Below are 17,885 nucleotides of genomic sequence, written 5' to 3'. Positions count from 1 at the left end.
AAATGTCTTACATTTTTAAGGGAAACACAGTGATACTTGGCAGCTCTCAGGTACCTGGATGCAGTTCACAGTTTTAAGACTACCTTTGGCTTGTTTCCTTTAGAAGACACTGTGTCTTTGCAAAGCTGGGCAGAATGAAAATCAGTGAGAAGCAGGAAATGAGGGCAGCCATGTCCAATCTGATTCCAAGGCTTGGAAGTTCCCATTAGTAACTGATTTACTAAGAATGACACAAATATATGTATATGAGTTTCATAATGTATATTATATTTTAACTGACTGCTAAGTTTTTAAGACATAAATAGTTAAGGTTTTTGGACTTGACTACTTAAAAAACAGAATGGTCAGGTTTTTTGTTTGGTTTGGTTTGGTTTTTGTTTTGGCTTAATGGCACCAGGGGAAAAATTACTGAGACACTAGAGTATGAAGATCTGAGAAAGTTTGGAAGTTTCTGTTCTAATATTTGTATGAATGTATAAATATGTGTCAATGTCAGAAATAAATGATGCTTTGTGCAGTTGATTTTTTACATGTAGCATAAATAATGCTGGGAAAGATATGATACTAGGAGAGTATATGTAAATATGTGACTCAGAGCTGAAACACCCTTAGGAAGCAATCCAGATATTTTCTGATTAAAAAGAAAAGTCCCTAAATATAGATAAGCTTCATAGGGAAGGAGTGAGATACAGAATATAGAAAGCTGGCCTTATTTTACTTCCCCCCCCGCAAAAAAAAAAAATCCCAGCTCTACTTAGATTCTACCTGTTATATTGTGAGGCTTCCTCAGGCCAAAGACACTTTTCTTGCCAATCCTTCATATGGTTTTAGATACTAATCCCGAAGAACTAGTTTATTTATATAAAGCAAAGTTATATATGTAAACACATATATATTTTAGGGTCCTTCAAGTGCATAAAAAGTAAGCTCTTCTATCACTTTGGTTTTCATAAATATAGTGCTTTGTAGCACATCAGAAAGTCAGCTAGATGTTGTCAAAGTATTTTAGCTTTATATTTCATTGTTCTAGAACTTCTCTCTCATGGCTTATCCTAACTATGTATGATGCTCCTGGAGGTAATCTCTTGGTACAGGAATAGCTGAATTGCCCACTTAAACTTATGCTTCAACCAAGAGTCATAACTACTAAGAGGCTACAGCTACATTACCATGCTTGTTGATCTGACGTAGACGTTGTTTTTCAGATGGCAGTTTCCATCATTTGGCACCACTATGCCTGCCAATTTGCTATCAAGAGCAAGATGAGATGTCTGATCAGTCATCACCAGCAGCAATCTTTTAGCTTCTTTTCGCCATCCAATATGACTCTTAAAAGAAACATGTAATTAGACTTCGTACAATAACATAGATTTGTACCGTGGTCTTTCTCTCAAGTAAACAATAAATTCACATGCACAGACATCAAGTCAGGCTGGAAGGATGTTCATAAATGCAATGCTGTCTCATAAATAGAATTAACTTTTATTTGTATATTCTCTATTTTACTACAGCCACTGGCCACAATAGCTCTTGGCTAGAGATTTCTGTGATTCCCCCAGTGAAGACAAGCCAGGTGTAAGAAGTGCAGAACACCCAACATGATGTGCATAGGACAGCAGGCGCTTCCTGGTGGTGAGTGAAAGGCACAACCCTTTTGGAAAGGATTTTCCAAGTACATAAGTTAGTCTTTCCCTTTTACATTTTCCTATTTATAACCCACTCCAAATTTAGCTCCTCAGTCCTAAACATAGACCAAAATGAGTAACACTGCTGATGAATAAGAGATATAGTTATTCTTCTATGCTATGTTTTCAGTCCATAAATCAAAAAGAAAATGAAAATCCTAAATTCTTGGGGAGTTTTGCATTTGTACAAACACTCAATGATGTGAAACTTCTTACCTCACAGACAGCTGCCTGAAGCATAGCATCAAAACCTCCTTCAGGTGTATCGATATTTCCAGAGATCTTCTGTCTGTGTACCGCTTTTTCAAACTCAGTGATGTTCTCCGTCAAAGATAGCACATGGATGTATCCATGGGGAGGCATACAGTCTAAATTGTAGTCGCTGTGTGGGTAAAGAAGAAATGAAAATTCTATTTTGCTATGCTTCCTTCAAAGATCCAAAATATTACTCACAGTAAAATTGTGTGGTTGGTGTGAGAAGGTAATAGTTGTTTTTTTTTGTTTGTTTTGCCAAGCAAATTTTATTAGATAAAATCTGTACTTTATAAAGACAAAGGAAAGTTCAATATTGGTCAATATTTCTTTGCAAGTAGGAAATAGGAATATAATAACTTCGTGTTAAAAAATAAAAAATATTAAACATGTTTCTTATATAATATTAGTGGTCCGGTGCACAAATTCATGCACATTGAAAGGAAATTAATTAGAAGAAATATTTTAATATCGCTATTCACCCTTTCTTTATAATAGAAGTGTCAACCAAATTCATGATTGACACTGACAGACTGAAACACATGCATGCTATTGGCGCCAGCTAGAGCTTTATATATATTGCACATGAGCGAGTCAAACTTAGCCTTTTATGTATATATTAGAGGCCCCTTGCAGGAAGATTCCTGAAATAGGGCTTCCTGTGGCAGTCTGCTTCCCTCCCTTCTCCCCCACCCTGCCTGCTTCCCACCCTTCTCACTCCCCTCCACCTGCTTCCCTCCCTTCTCCACCGCCCTGCTTGCTTGCTTCTCCACAGCTTCGTTCCCTTCTGCAGCGCTTGGCTTCCTTCTATGCTGTCTTCAGTCTTTGCTCTGTGCCTGGATATGCAAATTAACTGCCATCTTGGTTGGGTTAATTTGCATATTCACTCCTGATTGGGTGGTGGACATGGCTTGTGGGTGTAGTGGAGGTACGGTCAATTTGCATGTTTCTCTTTTATTAGATAGGACTAGAGGCCTGGTACACAAAATTTGGGCATGGGGGGAGGAGGGTCCCCTCAGCTCAGCCTGCACCCTCTCCAATCCAGGACCCCTTGGGGGATGTCTGACTGCTGGTTTTGGCCCGGAAACTGGCAGTCAGACATCCCTCTCACAATCCAGGACCACTGGCTCCTAACTGCTCACCAGCCTGCCTGCCTGATTGCCCTTAACTGCCCCCCCTGCCAGCCTGATCACCCCTAACCACCTCTGCCTGTCAGCCTGATTGCCCCCAACTGCCCTCCCCTGCCAGCCCGGTCACCCCCAACTGCCCTTCCTTGCCAGCTTGGTTGCCTTCAACTGCCCTCTCCTGTAGGCCTGATCCCCTGCAACTGCACTCCCCTGCCAGCCTGGTCACCCCTAACTGCCCTCCTCTGCTGGCCTGGTCACCTACAACTGCCCTCCCCTGCCAGCCATCTTGTGGCGGCCATCTTGTGACCACATGGGGGTGGCCATCTTGTGAGAGGGCATCACAGTCAATTTGGATATTACCTCTTTATTATATAGGATAGAATAAACTTGCTTAATTAGACCTGCTTTCTGATGTAGCTAAACTTTTTTCAGGCCAGAGAAGCACCCCAACTTCTCTTTCAGGTACTTGTCAGCAACACAGCAGTAAATATCAACAAGAAGCAGATTATTATTGTAGATCACGCAGGGAGAACAAAAGGTAAAATGCTTAACTGCAGCAGTGTTTGACTATATTCTGCGCAGTGAGAAAACCTGAAGTCATTTTCAAGGTCCACCATGTCTTACTTCTTTTCAGTTGGGTCTAGTTTCTGAACTTTCTAAATCTCTGTTTTCTGGCTAATGAAAAGAAAATAGGATTCCACCAAGTCTCCTATCTATCTACTCCAGGACTTCTGTGAGGATCAAAGGAGATGAGGCACAGGAAAACGCTTCACAGACATTTGGTTAAAGTGTGAAATATTTCCACCTGGCTATAAAACAAGTCATGTTCCTGGGCTGAAGAAACTCCAAGGAGGCTAGTCACTAGGGAGAGGAAGCCGGGCTTTACTACATGACATCATTACCTGGCACCCACAGTGCCACAGTTTGTGGGCTGGGCTGGGCTATGGGCTGCATTTTGCGCCATGGGGTCTCAGCAGCATCAGCTGCGATTTGGTGGGGTGTCACTCCGGTGTGGTAATGGGGCCTGTGTCCCACCTGGGGGAAGCTGAGTGTTGCTTTGTGGATGCCAGGTCTGCAGTGTCGTTTCTCTGTAAATGGCCAGTGTGCTTCACAGCAGCTCCTGTGTTGAGAGTCTGCCCCCTGGTGGTCAGTGAACATCATAGCAACTAGTCAGATGGTTGGACATTAGTATATTAGCCTTTTATATATATAGACTAGAGGCCCGATGCATGAAAATTCATGCACTGGAGTGGGGGGGGTCCCTCAGCCCGGCCTGCCCCCTCGCACAGTCCGGGAGCCCTCAGGGGCAGGAGGTGACCAGGGGAAGGCAACGCCCCATCACACCTCTGCTGTTGCCACTGCCAGCAGCGCAAGCCTTGGCCGGCCCTGGTTACCTGAGCCTCGGGTGGTCCTGGGCAGCTGGGCGGCTGCCATCCGCGGCTTGCCTGCGCCTCGGGCCGGCCCTGGGTGGCTGGGCAGCCGACAGCTGAGGCTTGCCTATGCCTTGGGCTGGCCCTGGGTGGCTGGGGGGCTGAGGGGACTGGGGGACTCCAGAGGCAGGCGCACGGGGTGGGCCTGGCCTTGCTGTGTGCCTGCTGGCCTGGTGGGGCTGAGGGGACTGGGCGCCACTATCTTTGAGGGCGGGGCAGTCAATTAGCATATTCCCTCCTTATTGGCTGTGGGCGCCGCCATCTTTGCAACAGCATGAGGGTCAATTAGCATATTTCCTCTTTATTATATAGGATAGGACACTTAAGGGACTTTAGTATGTTAATATGCAGTGTTAATTTTGAAGAGGAGATAAAAATCTGTAGTGATTTCCTATCACATTTGACCATGGAACAACTGAAAAACACTTTTTGGGAAATGTTTTTTAGGATTTCAGTGAAAATACTATACTATTATTAGATTATTTTAAAATATTGTGCTATTTGTTAAATTGATGCTTGGTGTGCAATTATTGACTAACATTCAAAGTTCATTAAAATTGTTTTGAGCCCTAGCTGGTTTGGCTCAGTGGATAGGGCATCGGCCTGCGGACTGAAGGGTCCCGGGTTCGATTCCGGTCAAGGGCACATGCCTGGGTTGCGGGCTCGATCCCCAGTAGGGGACGTGAAGGAGGCAACCGATCAATGATTCTCTCTCATCATTGATGTTTCTATCTCTCTCTCTCCCTCTCTTTTCCTCTCTAAAATCAATAAAAGTATTTTTAAAAAAAATTGTTTTGGGAATTCCATGGTGTTCCAAAAAGTGGGCATCATTCCTCAGGTGCATCCCCGCAGGGAGAAGTCTCAGGAACCCCACTGCAGTGTTTCAGTCCTGGTTGCACTATGGCAGCACTGTTTTGGTAATAAGTGTGTGTACTTACTATAAAGTGGCCTGGGCTATTTATGGAAGTAGGAAATAAGATGTTAAAATGAAATGTTTTATTAAGGAGGCACTAAACATTTATATTTCTCTCTGAAAACTCAACAGGCTAATTAGACTACTGTGAGAAACTTGTATTCTTAAGGTCGGTTTTGTTTTATAGTGGGGCATATGCTATTTAGAATTGAACTTTCAAAAGAAAAAGGGCTCTTTCTAGAATGCAAATTCTCATTTTATGACCTACCCTCCATGTGTTAGCTGAGTTTGCTTAGTAGTCACATCATAAGTAACAACGTAATCCACAGTCACAATACAGTAAGGGGAAATAGACGCAGTACTGGCAATATAAGTAGTATAAATTCAACAAACCTTAATTCAACAAATTTTAAACAATCAAAAAGGAGAAATACACAATGTTCAAAGAGGTATTTATATACATGGAAGCCTGATTATTGGAGGTTTGTCCAAAATTACTCATATTATTTGTGTTTTATGTGTGACAAAAAGTGAATGATATTTGAAAAAAAAAATAAAATAAAAAGCCCAAGCAACAGATAATCTCAGAAGTTTTCAGATAGGAATATACTTCCCCTCCAAATATTTTCACTTCTCATTTAATAAAACAAAAATATAAAATTTAGTAATTTCTTAAATAAAAACTGAGATTTAATATGAAGAAAATTTCATTTAGCATTATGATATCCACCTCAAACACTAGATACCTGCATTGATTGTGAATCCTTTCTGGGTGGATGCTAATGTATGGTGAAACTGTTTTATCAACGTATGAACCAAATCCAAGACGGAAGTCATGGGAGAAAAATGCCATTTTTCTAGATAAATCATTTCCAATGGAATTTAATTTTTCAATATTATTGTGCATTGATGCTGAGACATCAACCAGATAATAAAGATCCACAGGATATTTCTTCAGAGGATGAATTTTCAGCATAAAATTAGCTGCAGCTCCTAGTTCAAAGAAAGACAAATATCATGTATTTATTTTAAATATCTCAGGATAAACTGTCAATAAATAAGTCGCATTTTAGATATAGAACAATAATAACAGATTTGTGCGTAATTTATGAAATCAGGAATATTCTGGAATGATTTTAAGGCAATTTGAAAACCACACAAATGTGTGAATTTCCAACTTTTACAATGCATTTCTCACAATTTTATAGGGCAGATAGAGATAATATCATCAAATGGACCAGCTCAATATAAATGCAGTAGGGAATGTATTTATTACCATCTGAACCTGTAGTTCTAGTATCTAGAAAAGCACAGCACAAGACAGCAAGCAGCATTCCATCTCAAGAGAGAGTAGGTGGCTATGGTTCATGTAAAGGTTGCTTTCAGGTATAAATTCACTCTTTTGGATTAAGGCATATTTATATATGAGATGTGAAACTCTGTTACTGAGAAGTGTATTAAGCAATTCAAAACAATTAGTACATCATCAAAATTACTTGATATGATTCTTCTGAGCAGTTAGTGAGAAGGAATGATAAAGTGGTCTAAAGAACAGTAGCCAGCAGTGCCACAGTGAGGACCACGCTGGGTTCTCTCTCAATAAACACGTTGCGGAGGGATCATGGAGGCAAGGGAGCTGGGTGAGAAGATGGTGGCCACAAGGAGAGCCGTGGGGGCCTCCCAGGGACAGCCCTGCACCTTTGGTAGCCCTGTATTCTTTTATAAATAGATGGTGAAAACTTACCAATTTAAATACTTTGTGAATTTTACTTTTTTAAATAATAAAGTAAATGCTTTGTAAGTCATTATTTGTCCATGGAGAATATTTTGAATGGAAATATTTTTAAAAACACCAAGTTGTATGCATAATTGGTAGTCTGATCTACCGATTAAAGGGATCCTCTGATCTAGCCTATCATACCGGTATTTGCAGTCTTAATGTGTTTAAAAGTAGCAATATTTTCTCTTAAATTATTTCACAAATCAGAAGTTTTCCAGCCAGATTAAGGAATGCATTCAAAGTAATAAGTCATTGTTTTTCTGGTACCTAATAATTATGGGAGAAAAGGACTATTCACTCATTCCTAATATGCCAATATGTGGATGAAACCCCTTTACTGTAACACTGCTAATTTTTTGGCCCAAGAGTTTGGGGGAGAAATTTGGCATGTGTCGTCCAGCCCAGCCAACTCTCTCAGTCCTTACATTTAGGAGCTGGGCTCAGCTTTCGGGTACCTGGTGGAAAAGCCTGACCATGTAGAAGTATCTGCATTTTGGGTAGAGCATTTCAATTTGGGAGAATGATACAATTTGGCAGACGGGGCTGGATCGGTGAAAAACAGAAATGGAGTAAAACTGGGGAGTGTGGTTCATGAGGAGTTTGAACTTTAATGTGTGGGTCAGTATTGAAACATTTTTATTTTTATATTTTTTACAAATTGCGTAGTTGCTTTTTAATCATTGACTTGGAGATACAGCTGAAGGCCTTAGGCACTGGCCACATGTTATTTTCATCTGAGTGGATCATTGCAGTTTATGGTGGCTCTGTCTAAAGATGAATGGCTGTCTGTTTTTTATAGTCATTGCAAAATAAACCAGTTAAGTGTATTGTGCAGGTTGTTATATTGTTGGTTATCTCAGCCAACAGGCAGAGTCTGTGAAGCATCAGTAAAACACAGTCCTTGGAGGCCTATTCAGGGAGCTCGAAGCAAATGCTAGTCACATAAGGGCCCTCAACACATGGCCAGTTGCTCATAGCCCAGCAAGCAAATCTTGGTCTCAGTAGATGTTAATAATTATTATCATTACTATTACTAGAGTAGCATTAGGGTAAGAACTGTCTATCCATCTCTGAAGCTTCTAGGTTTTGTACATGCATAGCCACTTATAAATGTTTTTTAACTGGACAATATTTGAAGCACATTTATATATAGCCTTTAAAAAGGCCCACATATTTATCACAGTAAGAAGCTAATATCTATGATTTCTTTCCCACAGTTTAGAGGGGTCTTCGTTTCTCTCTTTAAGAGGAAAAAGGATCCTCTAGCCCCAAAATGTTTATGCTACTACCATGTATATTATTATCTCCAGGAAAGCTTCATTCTCATAGCTTTGAGATTCTAAAGGCTCAGATCCTTTAGAATGAGAAAGAGGACTTGGAGGAAAGTTGAGACCTACTTAGAGCTACTGCCAGTATTGGTTTGAATAGCCCAAAGAATTAATTAAAAGTTCTTAGCATGATTTTGAATCACTCAAATAATGGAGTGAGCATCTCTGAAGTACTGGCTACAACAAATATGACTGGGCATTAAGAAAAGATAATTTTAAAATATTCTTCATAAGGTGAAATTGAAAAGCCATAACAGAATGTACAAAAGTGTAGCAGGAAGAAAGAGCAGCCAAATACTATTAATTATACTTGGGCAGGGGAAGGAGAAGGCCCAAGAATGAGACTTGTTGAAAATAGGAAAGCACAGACTCCAGCACAATTCTGAATTTTTGTGGTGGGTAAAATGGGGGTATATGTGCAGGTGTGGGGGGGAAAATGCAAAATTTCTGCATTTTTTATGTGTGTTTTTTTTAAATTATTGAATTTAGGAAGAATACCTGAGAAATCTTACATTTTAAATTAAGCTACACTAAATAAAGAACTTTTTTCTTTATAATATTAAAATGAATCAAGTTTGAAATATTTTTTGACTGAGTGAAGTATAGATTATACTAATCCTTATAAACTACACTAGAGGCGCAGTGCACAAAATTCATGCATTCGGGGTGGGGGGGTGTCCCTCAGCCTGGCCTGCATTCCCTTGCTGCCCGGGAGCGCTCGGGGGATGTCCGACTGCCGGCTTAGGCCCACTCCCCATAGGACAGTGGTCGGCAAACTGCAGCCCGCAAGTCACATGCGGCTCACGAGCTGCGGTTTGCCGCTCTGTTGACTAATGAGTTTGCCAACCACTGCCATAGGACATCCTTTGTGCTGCCGCAGAGGTGGGAGAGGCTCCTGCCACCACCACTGTGCTTGCCAGCTGTGAGCCTGGCTTCTGGCTGAGTGCTGCTCCCCCTGTGGGTGCACACTGACCACTAGGGGGCAGCTTCTGCATTGAGCATCTGCCCCCTGGTGGTCAGTGCATGTCATAGCGACTGGTTCCACCATTCGGTCGATTTGCATATTAGCCTTTTATTATATAGGGTTATATTACTCTAAAGCAGAATTAGACAATTCTCTTCTCTTTCCTATCTTCCTAAAGATTTCATTTCAGTGTTCTTAAGGAACATCAACTAGGATCAGTGACCTATTTCTGTTATTATTTTTCCATAAGATTGATAGGTAAAAATAAGAAAAAAAAAATATAGTTTAAGAAGTGAAAAGTAAAATAAAATGTCATTTTAAAAACTCATTTTAAATATCCATTATATATTATACATATTTTTATATAGTCCTTACATTCTTTTAAACATTTAGTCAGTATGTGATGTTACAGAAATATTTATAAAATTTAAAAAAAATTCTTAATAGATGTTATATTGAAAGTCATGAATTTTTATCAGTAAGCAATAAAGTGATTATCTATAACCAAACCAAATAAATCAAAACAATATTAGGGGATAGATACATTTTACACTTAGGTATGCATTGTATCAAACCCTCAACTCTTTTTTTTTTAAATTAATTCTCACCCAAGGATATTTTCCATTGATTTTTAGAGAGAGTGGAAGGAAGTGGGAGAGACAGAGAAGCATCGATGTTGAGAGAGACACATCAATTGGTTGCCTCCCATTCGTGCCCAAACCAGAGCCAGGGGTTGATCCTGCAACCGAGGTACATGCCCTTGACCAGAATTGAACTTGTGACCCTTCACAGGCTGATGCTCTATCCCAGGGGTGGGCAAACTTTTTGACTCGAGGGCCACAATGGGTTTTTAAACTGGACCGGAGGGCCTGAACAAAAGCATGGATGGAGTGTTTGTGTGTACTAATATAGATTCAAAGTAAAGGAGCGGAGGAGGGGAGAGCAAGAGAACCGGATAGAACAGCCGGATCTGGCCTGCGGGCCGTAGTTTGCCCAAGGCTGCTCTATCCACTGAGCCAAACCAGTTAGGGCAAACCCTCAATTCTTATATATATCATGGTGGAATGGACTTTGACATTATGTGAGTGATGTTTCTAAATATCTGGAGTTGGTACAATATAGCTTTATATATTGTGCCCCAAAGCTGTCATGTCTTTGATGTCACAATGCATTATTTAGATGAATTTAATAAACCTAATTTAATGACTCTTTGCTATATATGCAGATTATAAAATACTAGAGGCCCGACACGCGAAATTCGTGCCTTCCCCCAGCTGTTGGCACTGGCTTCCCTCTAGCACCCGGGACCCGGGCTTCCCTCCAGCTGCCGGAAGGCACCCAGGACCTGGGCTTCCCTTGCTTCATCCAAAAGGTCATCCGGAAGGACGTCCAGTCTAATTAGCATATTACGCTTTTATTATTATAGATAGTTATGTCATAGCTACATTGGAAAGATGACTTACACACATTAGACAGTTATATTAATTTGCAAACATAAATTCAAATAGAGTGAAATTGAATAAAATCACGCCCATGATCTTATGCATACTGCATTCACTTAGCATCTCATGCCGACATCTCCCATGTCTCTATCTCCAGTCTGTATCTCTCCCCTGAACTTCAGAGGGAGATACTTAGGTTTAGATCAGGTCATGAGGGTGGGGCTCTTATGAGGGGGTTAGTGTCCTTATAAGAAGTGACACAAGGGAGCTCTTTCACTCTATCTTTATCTCTCTGCTACTCTCTCTTCCTCTCCAGGAACTGAGCCAGCTAGCACATTAATCTTGGACTTCCTAGTCTTTAGAACTATGAGAAAATAAATTCCCGTTGTCTAAGCCACTTTGTATATGGCAGCAACAGAAGGTGGCAAGCATCACAACCTTACTTTCATTTTTTTGTGTATCCTTTTCCAACTGTTGCTCATTTACATCCATACTTTGTGCTGTATAATTGTTTTATATGCTGAGGAGCACAATTTTAATTGGAAGCTTGCAATATGCTATGGCCAAAAAAGAAATGGACTTTGTTTCTCTGGTAATCCAAGAGTGTGGAAGAAATAGTTCCACATATTAGTTAAAGCTAAACATTTAATTTGGAATAGGGAGCTTGTGTGTCAATATGGTTATTTAAAAATTTAATGACAGGACAAGACCACCCAGAACAAAATAAAATGAAGGCTAGCATATTAGTTAAAGCTAAACATATTTAATTGAGTGATGCACACCTGTGTACCTGAATTTATCTTGCCATATGAGGTTGTATAATGGGATTCTCTAGCACTGGCAGAAAAGGAATAATTTCTAGTGGCCTATTACATATGCCAAACTGTGGAATACAATGTGATGGAAGGGCAAGTACAGAAGAAATATAGGAGGTAGAGTGTGTACTAGTGTCAGGGGCCATCACAAAGCTGCTCAAGTTAATTATGACAATTATGAATTGTAGTTTTGTGTCTAAAAGTTTATCACAAAGGCTCTAAGGACTTAGCTTAATTCATATCTCTTACTAATTAATTATTCAACCAATATATTCAACAAATACTTATGGAATGCTTACTATATGCCAGCATCGGAGAAACAGAGTGGAATAAAATATGTTCTTTTTCTCCCAGGGCTGGCAGTAGAGCAAGAACACAATTACACTACAGTATGATCAAGTCTGGAAACACATAATTATAATATAGTGCCGTCAAGTTTGCTGGAGTGTCCGAGGCCACACAGCTAGCTAGCTATAGGCACAATAAAGGCTAGAATTCTGATTTTCTAATTCTGAGCCCACTGTTATTTTCACTACAACAATACTGCCTGCCACACATTATTAAATATGAGCAAGTAAAACTAAGTATAATTTCAAATTAAGAATCATCATAGATTTATTTGAAAATCATCAAACCTGGTCGCAGCTGGACCAATACTTCTCCTGGTGTCACCTGGGTATTAATTTCATTTTCAGTTGGTTTTACATTCACAGATGGGAATTCTATTGAATCAATCAAACATCCTTTGCTTATTAAATTGGCAACAGTATCACAACGTTCACTCCTTGATCCACCTGAAATGAAATCCTGTTTAAAAGAAGGAAAATCACTGACATTTTTAGTGCATATCATCTCAATTAAAACCAAAGAAAACCACATAACAACTTTTGCAAAGAAGCCATCTTCTAATATTGCACCACTTATACAACTATTCAAAAGAGCCGCATGTTTCCAGTAAGAGTATTGGCAAATTTGTTTTAAGTAAAGCTTTAATTTCTAAATCTTATTTAAAAAGAAAATGAATATTAAAGAGGAGATTTAAACCAAGTACTTTTGTTAACTGATCACTGTAAAATTATACCAACTTAATATTTTACTTTGGAGAGAATGCTCCAGAAGAAAATTTATCCAAAATAGACCATTCAGCGGTTCCAAATGTAAGCCTTAGTTCTCAAAGAACTCAGCTGGTATGTTTATTACATATTGTTATGTTTGGAATACGAGAGCAACTCCTCAGAAGTCACATGCTTAATTAAGTACAGAAAATTCATAAGAGAATGAATTGGAAATCTACATTTCTTAGCCTATGAAATCTGCCAACTTCTTATACACACAACAGTAATTCAATAATCAAGTACGATCGATGCTCATAATGAGGCAGGGAGATAAGATGGCAGCTCAAATTCTCCTAATTTTGCAACTGAATCTAAAATGTTCATTATCATTCAGCATTGGCTAGTTGATGTTTATCCAAGAGCCATCCAATAAACTTGGAATTAATGGAGCAACCTTGAAACTTAGTTTATCTTAACTGTGAAGAAAATGATATTTTTTTCTTCATGTAATCATCCAGGTTTTTTCCTAAGAACAAGATATGTATTGAAAAGTACAGAAATATGTTTTATTATATATAATGTTGGCCTGAATTATATGTGATATTTGCTTACACATTAGCTAGATATTTATTTGCTCGGTGATCTTCCTGGCTATTTCTTTTCTTTTTTTAAAATTTATTTTTATTGATTTCAGAGAGGAAGGGAGAGGGAGAGAGAGAGAGGAAGGGAGAGGGAGAGAGAGAGAGAAACATCAATGATGAGAGAGACTCATTGATAGGCTGCCTCCTGCACACCCCACACTGGGGTTCAAGCCTCAACCCAGGCATGTGCCCTTGACCAGAAGTGAATCAGGGACCCTTCAGTCCTCAGGCCAACACTCTGTCCACTGAGCCAAACCGGGGGCCTTCCTGGCTATTTCCATCTGGCATTCAGTCTTTCCTCCTTTAGTTCAGCTGATTCAGAGAACTGGATTAACAAGCAATTAATCATTCAATCAAAGAATGTTGATTGAATACTTACTCTGAGACAGAAGTATTTTAGGTGCAGAGGATACAGAATAGAACAAGATAGACATAGTTCCTATCATCAAAGAGTCAATAAACCATCAGGGAATTCAGCAATGAAGCAAGGAAATGTAATAATCATGGCCATTAAACTTAGGGGAAGCACAGATTGTCCTAGGGCAGTGGTTGGCAAACTCATTAGTCAACAGAGCCAAATATCAACAGTACAACCATTGAAATTTCTTTTGAGAGCCAAATTTTTTAAACTTAAACTTCTTCTAACGCCACTTCAAAATAGACTCGCCCAGGCCGTGGTATTTTGTGGAACAGCCACACTCAAGGGGCCAAAGAGCCGCATGTGGCTCGCGAGCCACAGTTTGCCAACCACTGTCCTAGGGTTATGGAGATTATTAAGTTTAATATTAGTTGATTATGAGATCACTCACTAATTATGGACAGAGACATCCCTGGCAGTGGAGAGTAATTAGATGGGATGGTGGTAGGCAATATAAAAACATTCATATAAGGATTTTAATTTAATTCCCATCTCAATTTAGAACAAGGGTTGGAGAACTAGGAACAGTGGGACAAATAAAACAATGGCTTTTTTTTTTCCTATGGCTTTACTGCTAAAAATGTTTTTTTAATGATTTTAAAATGCTATAGTACAATAAAAAGGAGAACATGCAACAGAAAAGGTATGTTTACTATGTGACCCTTTACAGTACTGATCACACTTGTAATATAAATATAATGAAAAGACAATAGAGAATAATATTTCCTTTTCAATCAATTTTTTCAGATGTCATTTGGTAAATGACTTCATGGAAACAGAAAAAATGTAATTTGCTTTTCTATTGACCATACACCTAGATTTTAGACCTAAGTTAAAAAAAATGTTCAAAGCCTTAATTTTGCGTATTCAGATTTACCCTATCTACTGATAAAACTTAGAGGTACTAAGAATGTGAGATTTGGTTTATAAACAACTTGGAGTTCCTCAGAGAAAGGTGGCATATACTCTTATTGTATGTGTAACTTTTCATCAGAAAGCCTCAGGCTAGATGGGGGTGGGGAATCCCACCTGTGCCAGAGCCTGGGGAATATGTGCTCATTCATGTCTCACATGAAAGGACACAGACCAAGGGCCACATGTGTTTTACAGATGTAAAAACCCCAAGCCTTTAAATCAGGAAAGGGATAACGTACAAATAACTGATTTTTTTTTTCCAGCCAGGGGTTTTGCTATTTGTATATACAGAATCGAAAAGAAGTGAATGTGATGGATTCACTGCAAGTATAGATCATGCTATGCCATTTGACTTTTAAATGTCAAATCAGTTTGCTGATAAAGGTCAAATAGTCTCAATTTTCTGCAATGTCTAAATCAGCCTGATTGTTTTTACTCCAATGTAAAAACAATGTTGTACGCTTGAAATGAATATAATATATGCCAGCTATCTTTTAAAAAATTTTAAAAGAATGTGAAAAGGAGATGGGCTCTTGTTTGCATTTTTAAATAGCATGGTCAGATGCCATTTGAACAAAACTGAAGGATCAGAGAGTGAACTACAGGGATTTCTGGAGGAAAATACAGGAAGAGGAAGCATAGTGTGTAAATGCCCAGGCAGAAAGAACTATGTCTGGCTTAGGCAAGGCCAATGCAGAGGCCAGAAATAATAATAATAGGAATAAAGTAGCTAACTTCTATTGAAAATAAAACAACACACACAACTAAGTCATAAAAACATTGCCAATTTGACAATTAGGGTTGAAAAGGGAAGAAGAGACCATGGCATCAAAATAAAGAATGGAATGCTGCCCCTATCCACTGTGGCCTACTTTCCACTTTGTATAAAAGAAAAGAATTTGAAGCCACACCCGTTTAATTTTTGGTGTTTTGTGGCATTTTAATTTCTTCTAATTCTTATGTTTTACTTTTTCTACAAGAAGCACTCAAGCAAACTTAGACTTCAACTGTCTGCATCTAAAACCTATATGGTGATGATGTTTTGTTTAGTTATACACTTGAACCCTGCATGGTTTTGTTTTAACTGATGTTATCCCAATTAACTCGACAACAACAAAACTAGAATCAAATGTTGAGGTTTTAAATTTGGCATCAAATTCTATAGTATAAATTTAGTTATTTTGAGTTTATTAATTGAATTGATGTTACAGTCATGGAAATTTTATGTCATATAAAAATTTCCTCTAAAGTGTTTCATTGTATTTATTATATAACGAGTGTATTCTTTTTCTTTCTAAAATGTATTACTTTATCTTTTCAATAAATAAATAATAAAACCTATTTGGAATGAAAAGGCCATGTTGAAGTTACCCTGGCTGGCTTTTCTTCAGTTATTACTTTCACCCATTTAATGGAATAATCTGGGGAGATACATAAGAAAAGTGTTTTATCCTCCTCATTTCTGAGTCCTGAGTTTCAGATTTGGCAATCTGCACAGAAATGAAAGAATTCTATCATCTTCTTTTTGATAGTGAATGCCCTTGGTATCATATTTTAATATAATTATGTTCCAGGCTGCCCTCTAAACTTCTGGCTATGCAATCACAACCTGTATCTGACATATCAGGCAGGAGAGGAAGAGAGACTGGTGAAGTCCTTCACATATGTTAAAAATTAACATGAGGGAGAAACCAAGATGGCGGCATAGGTAAGCACCTAAACTGCTGCCTCGCACAACAATTTCAAAACTACAACTAAAAGACAGAACGGACACCATCCAGAACCACAGGAAAGCTGGCTGAGTGAAAATTCTACAACTAGAAGAAAAGAGAAAAGCTCACAGAGAATTGGAGGTACGGCAAAGGGTCTTTGTGTGCGCAGAGAGGAAGGGTGGCTGAGAGCCTGGCTGACTTTCTCTGGCGGAAGGGGGAAGGAAGCCCCCGACCGCACTGAACCCCAGTTCTGACTGCACTGAACCCCATCCCGGCGAAACCCCGTGGACCCAGGCTCATACAGGGGGAGTCTGGACTGTCAGGTAGAGAGAAAGGCACCCGGAGACTCGGATACCCGGGGGAGACCCGGGGGAGCCCCGGCAGGCAGGGTTCCAGAGGCACGCGCGCCAGTGTGCACAAAGGCTGCGGAGGTTGCCACAGGCTTTCCCTAGCAGAAGGGAGTCTGAAGCTCCTGACTGCACTGAACCCCAATTCTGACTGCACTGAACCCCAGTTCCAGGCGAGCTGCTGGGGACCCACGCTCTTACGGGGGGGAGTCTGGACTCTCGGGCGGAGACTCGGGAGCTGGGGAAGGCAGAGGTCTGCAGGCGCGCGCATGCCAGTGCACACAAAGGCTGCGGAGGTTGCCCACAGGCTTTCCCTAGTGGAAGAGAGTCAGAAGCTCCTGACTGCACTGAGCCGCAGTTCTGACTGCACTGAACCCCAGTTCCAGGCGAGCCCCTGGGGACCCACGCTCTTGTGAGGGGAATCTGGACTCTCGGGCGGAGACTCGGGAGCTGGGGAAGGCAGAGGTCTGCAGGCACGCACGCATGCAAGGGCAAGGCTGACTGGAAGCCAAGACTGTCTGCTCCGCCCTGAGACTCCACCCCATCCAAGCTGAGCACAGAGGCTATTGCAATTTGGCAAGTCTAATCCTATAAGGCTGTCTCCAGCACCGAACTTCTCCCAGTATAGACACAGCTGATCCTCACAGCCAACTGGCCTGGAGGTCAATTCCTCCCAGTGATACCAACAACAATCAAGACTTAACTACAACAAGGCTGTACACACAGTCCACAAAGGGGTGCACCAAGCGTGTCCACCTCAGGTTAACTGGGGAGGCCGACCACTGGGCCATATAGGAAACCTAGCACACAAATCTACTCTACCAACTCAGGGAAGCAGTAAAAATGCGGCATCAAAGAAACAGACCACAAACGAAAGAAATGGAGGAAAACAAACGACTGGATATAGAATTCAAAACCACGGTTATAAGGCTTTTCAAGAATATCCTAGAAAAGGCCGATAAATATAACGAGACCCTCGAAGATATGAAAAAGGACCAACTAGAAATTAAACATACACTGACTGAAATAAAAAATATTATACAGAGACCCAACAACAGACT

General features: G+C 40.1%; 1 protein-coding gene across 4 annotated transcripts in view; it reads right to left on the bottom strand.

The window, feature by feature from the left end:
* The window catches only part of ITGB8 (integrin subunit beta 8), a 172,679-nt gene that overhangs the window by 121,464 nt on the left and 33,330 nt on the right, over positions 1-17,885 (bottom strand). For 3 of the 4 annotated variants that reach the window (XM_080666656.1, XM_080666658.1, XM_080666657.1), the window contains exons 3-6: positions 12,372-12,543; positions 6,154-6,400; positions 1,902-2,067; positions 1,170-1,328 (exon numbers count right to left, since the gene is read on the bottom strand). In XM_080666656.1, the coding sequence (XP_080522782.1) occupies positions 1,170-1,328; positions 1,902-2,067; positions 6,154-6,400; positions 12,372-12,543 (744 nt within the window). The remainder of the gene's footprint in view (positions 1-1,169; positions 1,329-1,901; positions 2,068-6,153; positions 6,401-12,371; positions 12,544-17,885) is intronic. The other variant, XM_080666659.1, reaches the window with a different exon arrangement.

Source organism: Plecotus auritus (assembly GCF_963455305.1).
Source record: "Plecotus auritus genome assembly, chromosome: 4".
NCBI classification, from domain to species: Eukaryota; Metazoa; Chordata; class Mammalia; order Chiroptera; family Vespertilionidae; genus Plecotus; species Plecotus auritus.
The sequence above is the reverse complement of the archived record's forward strand: the minus strand, read 5'-3'. Positions and strand labels throughout refer to the sequence as shown.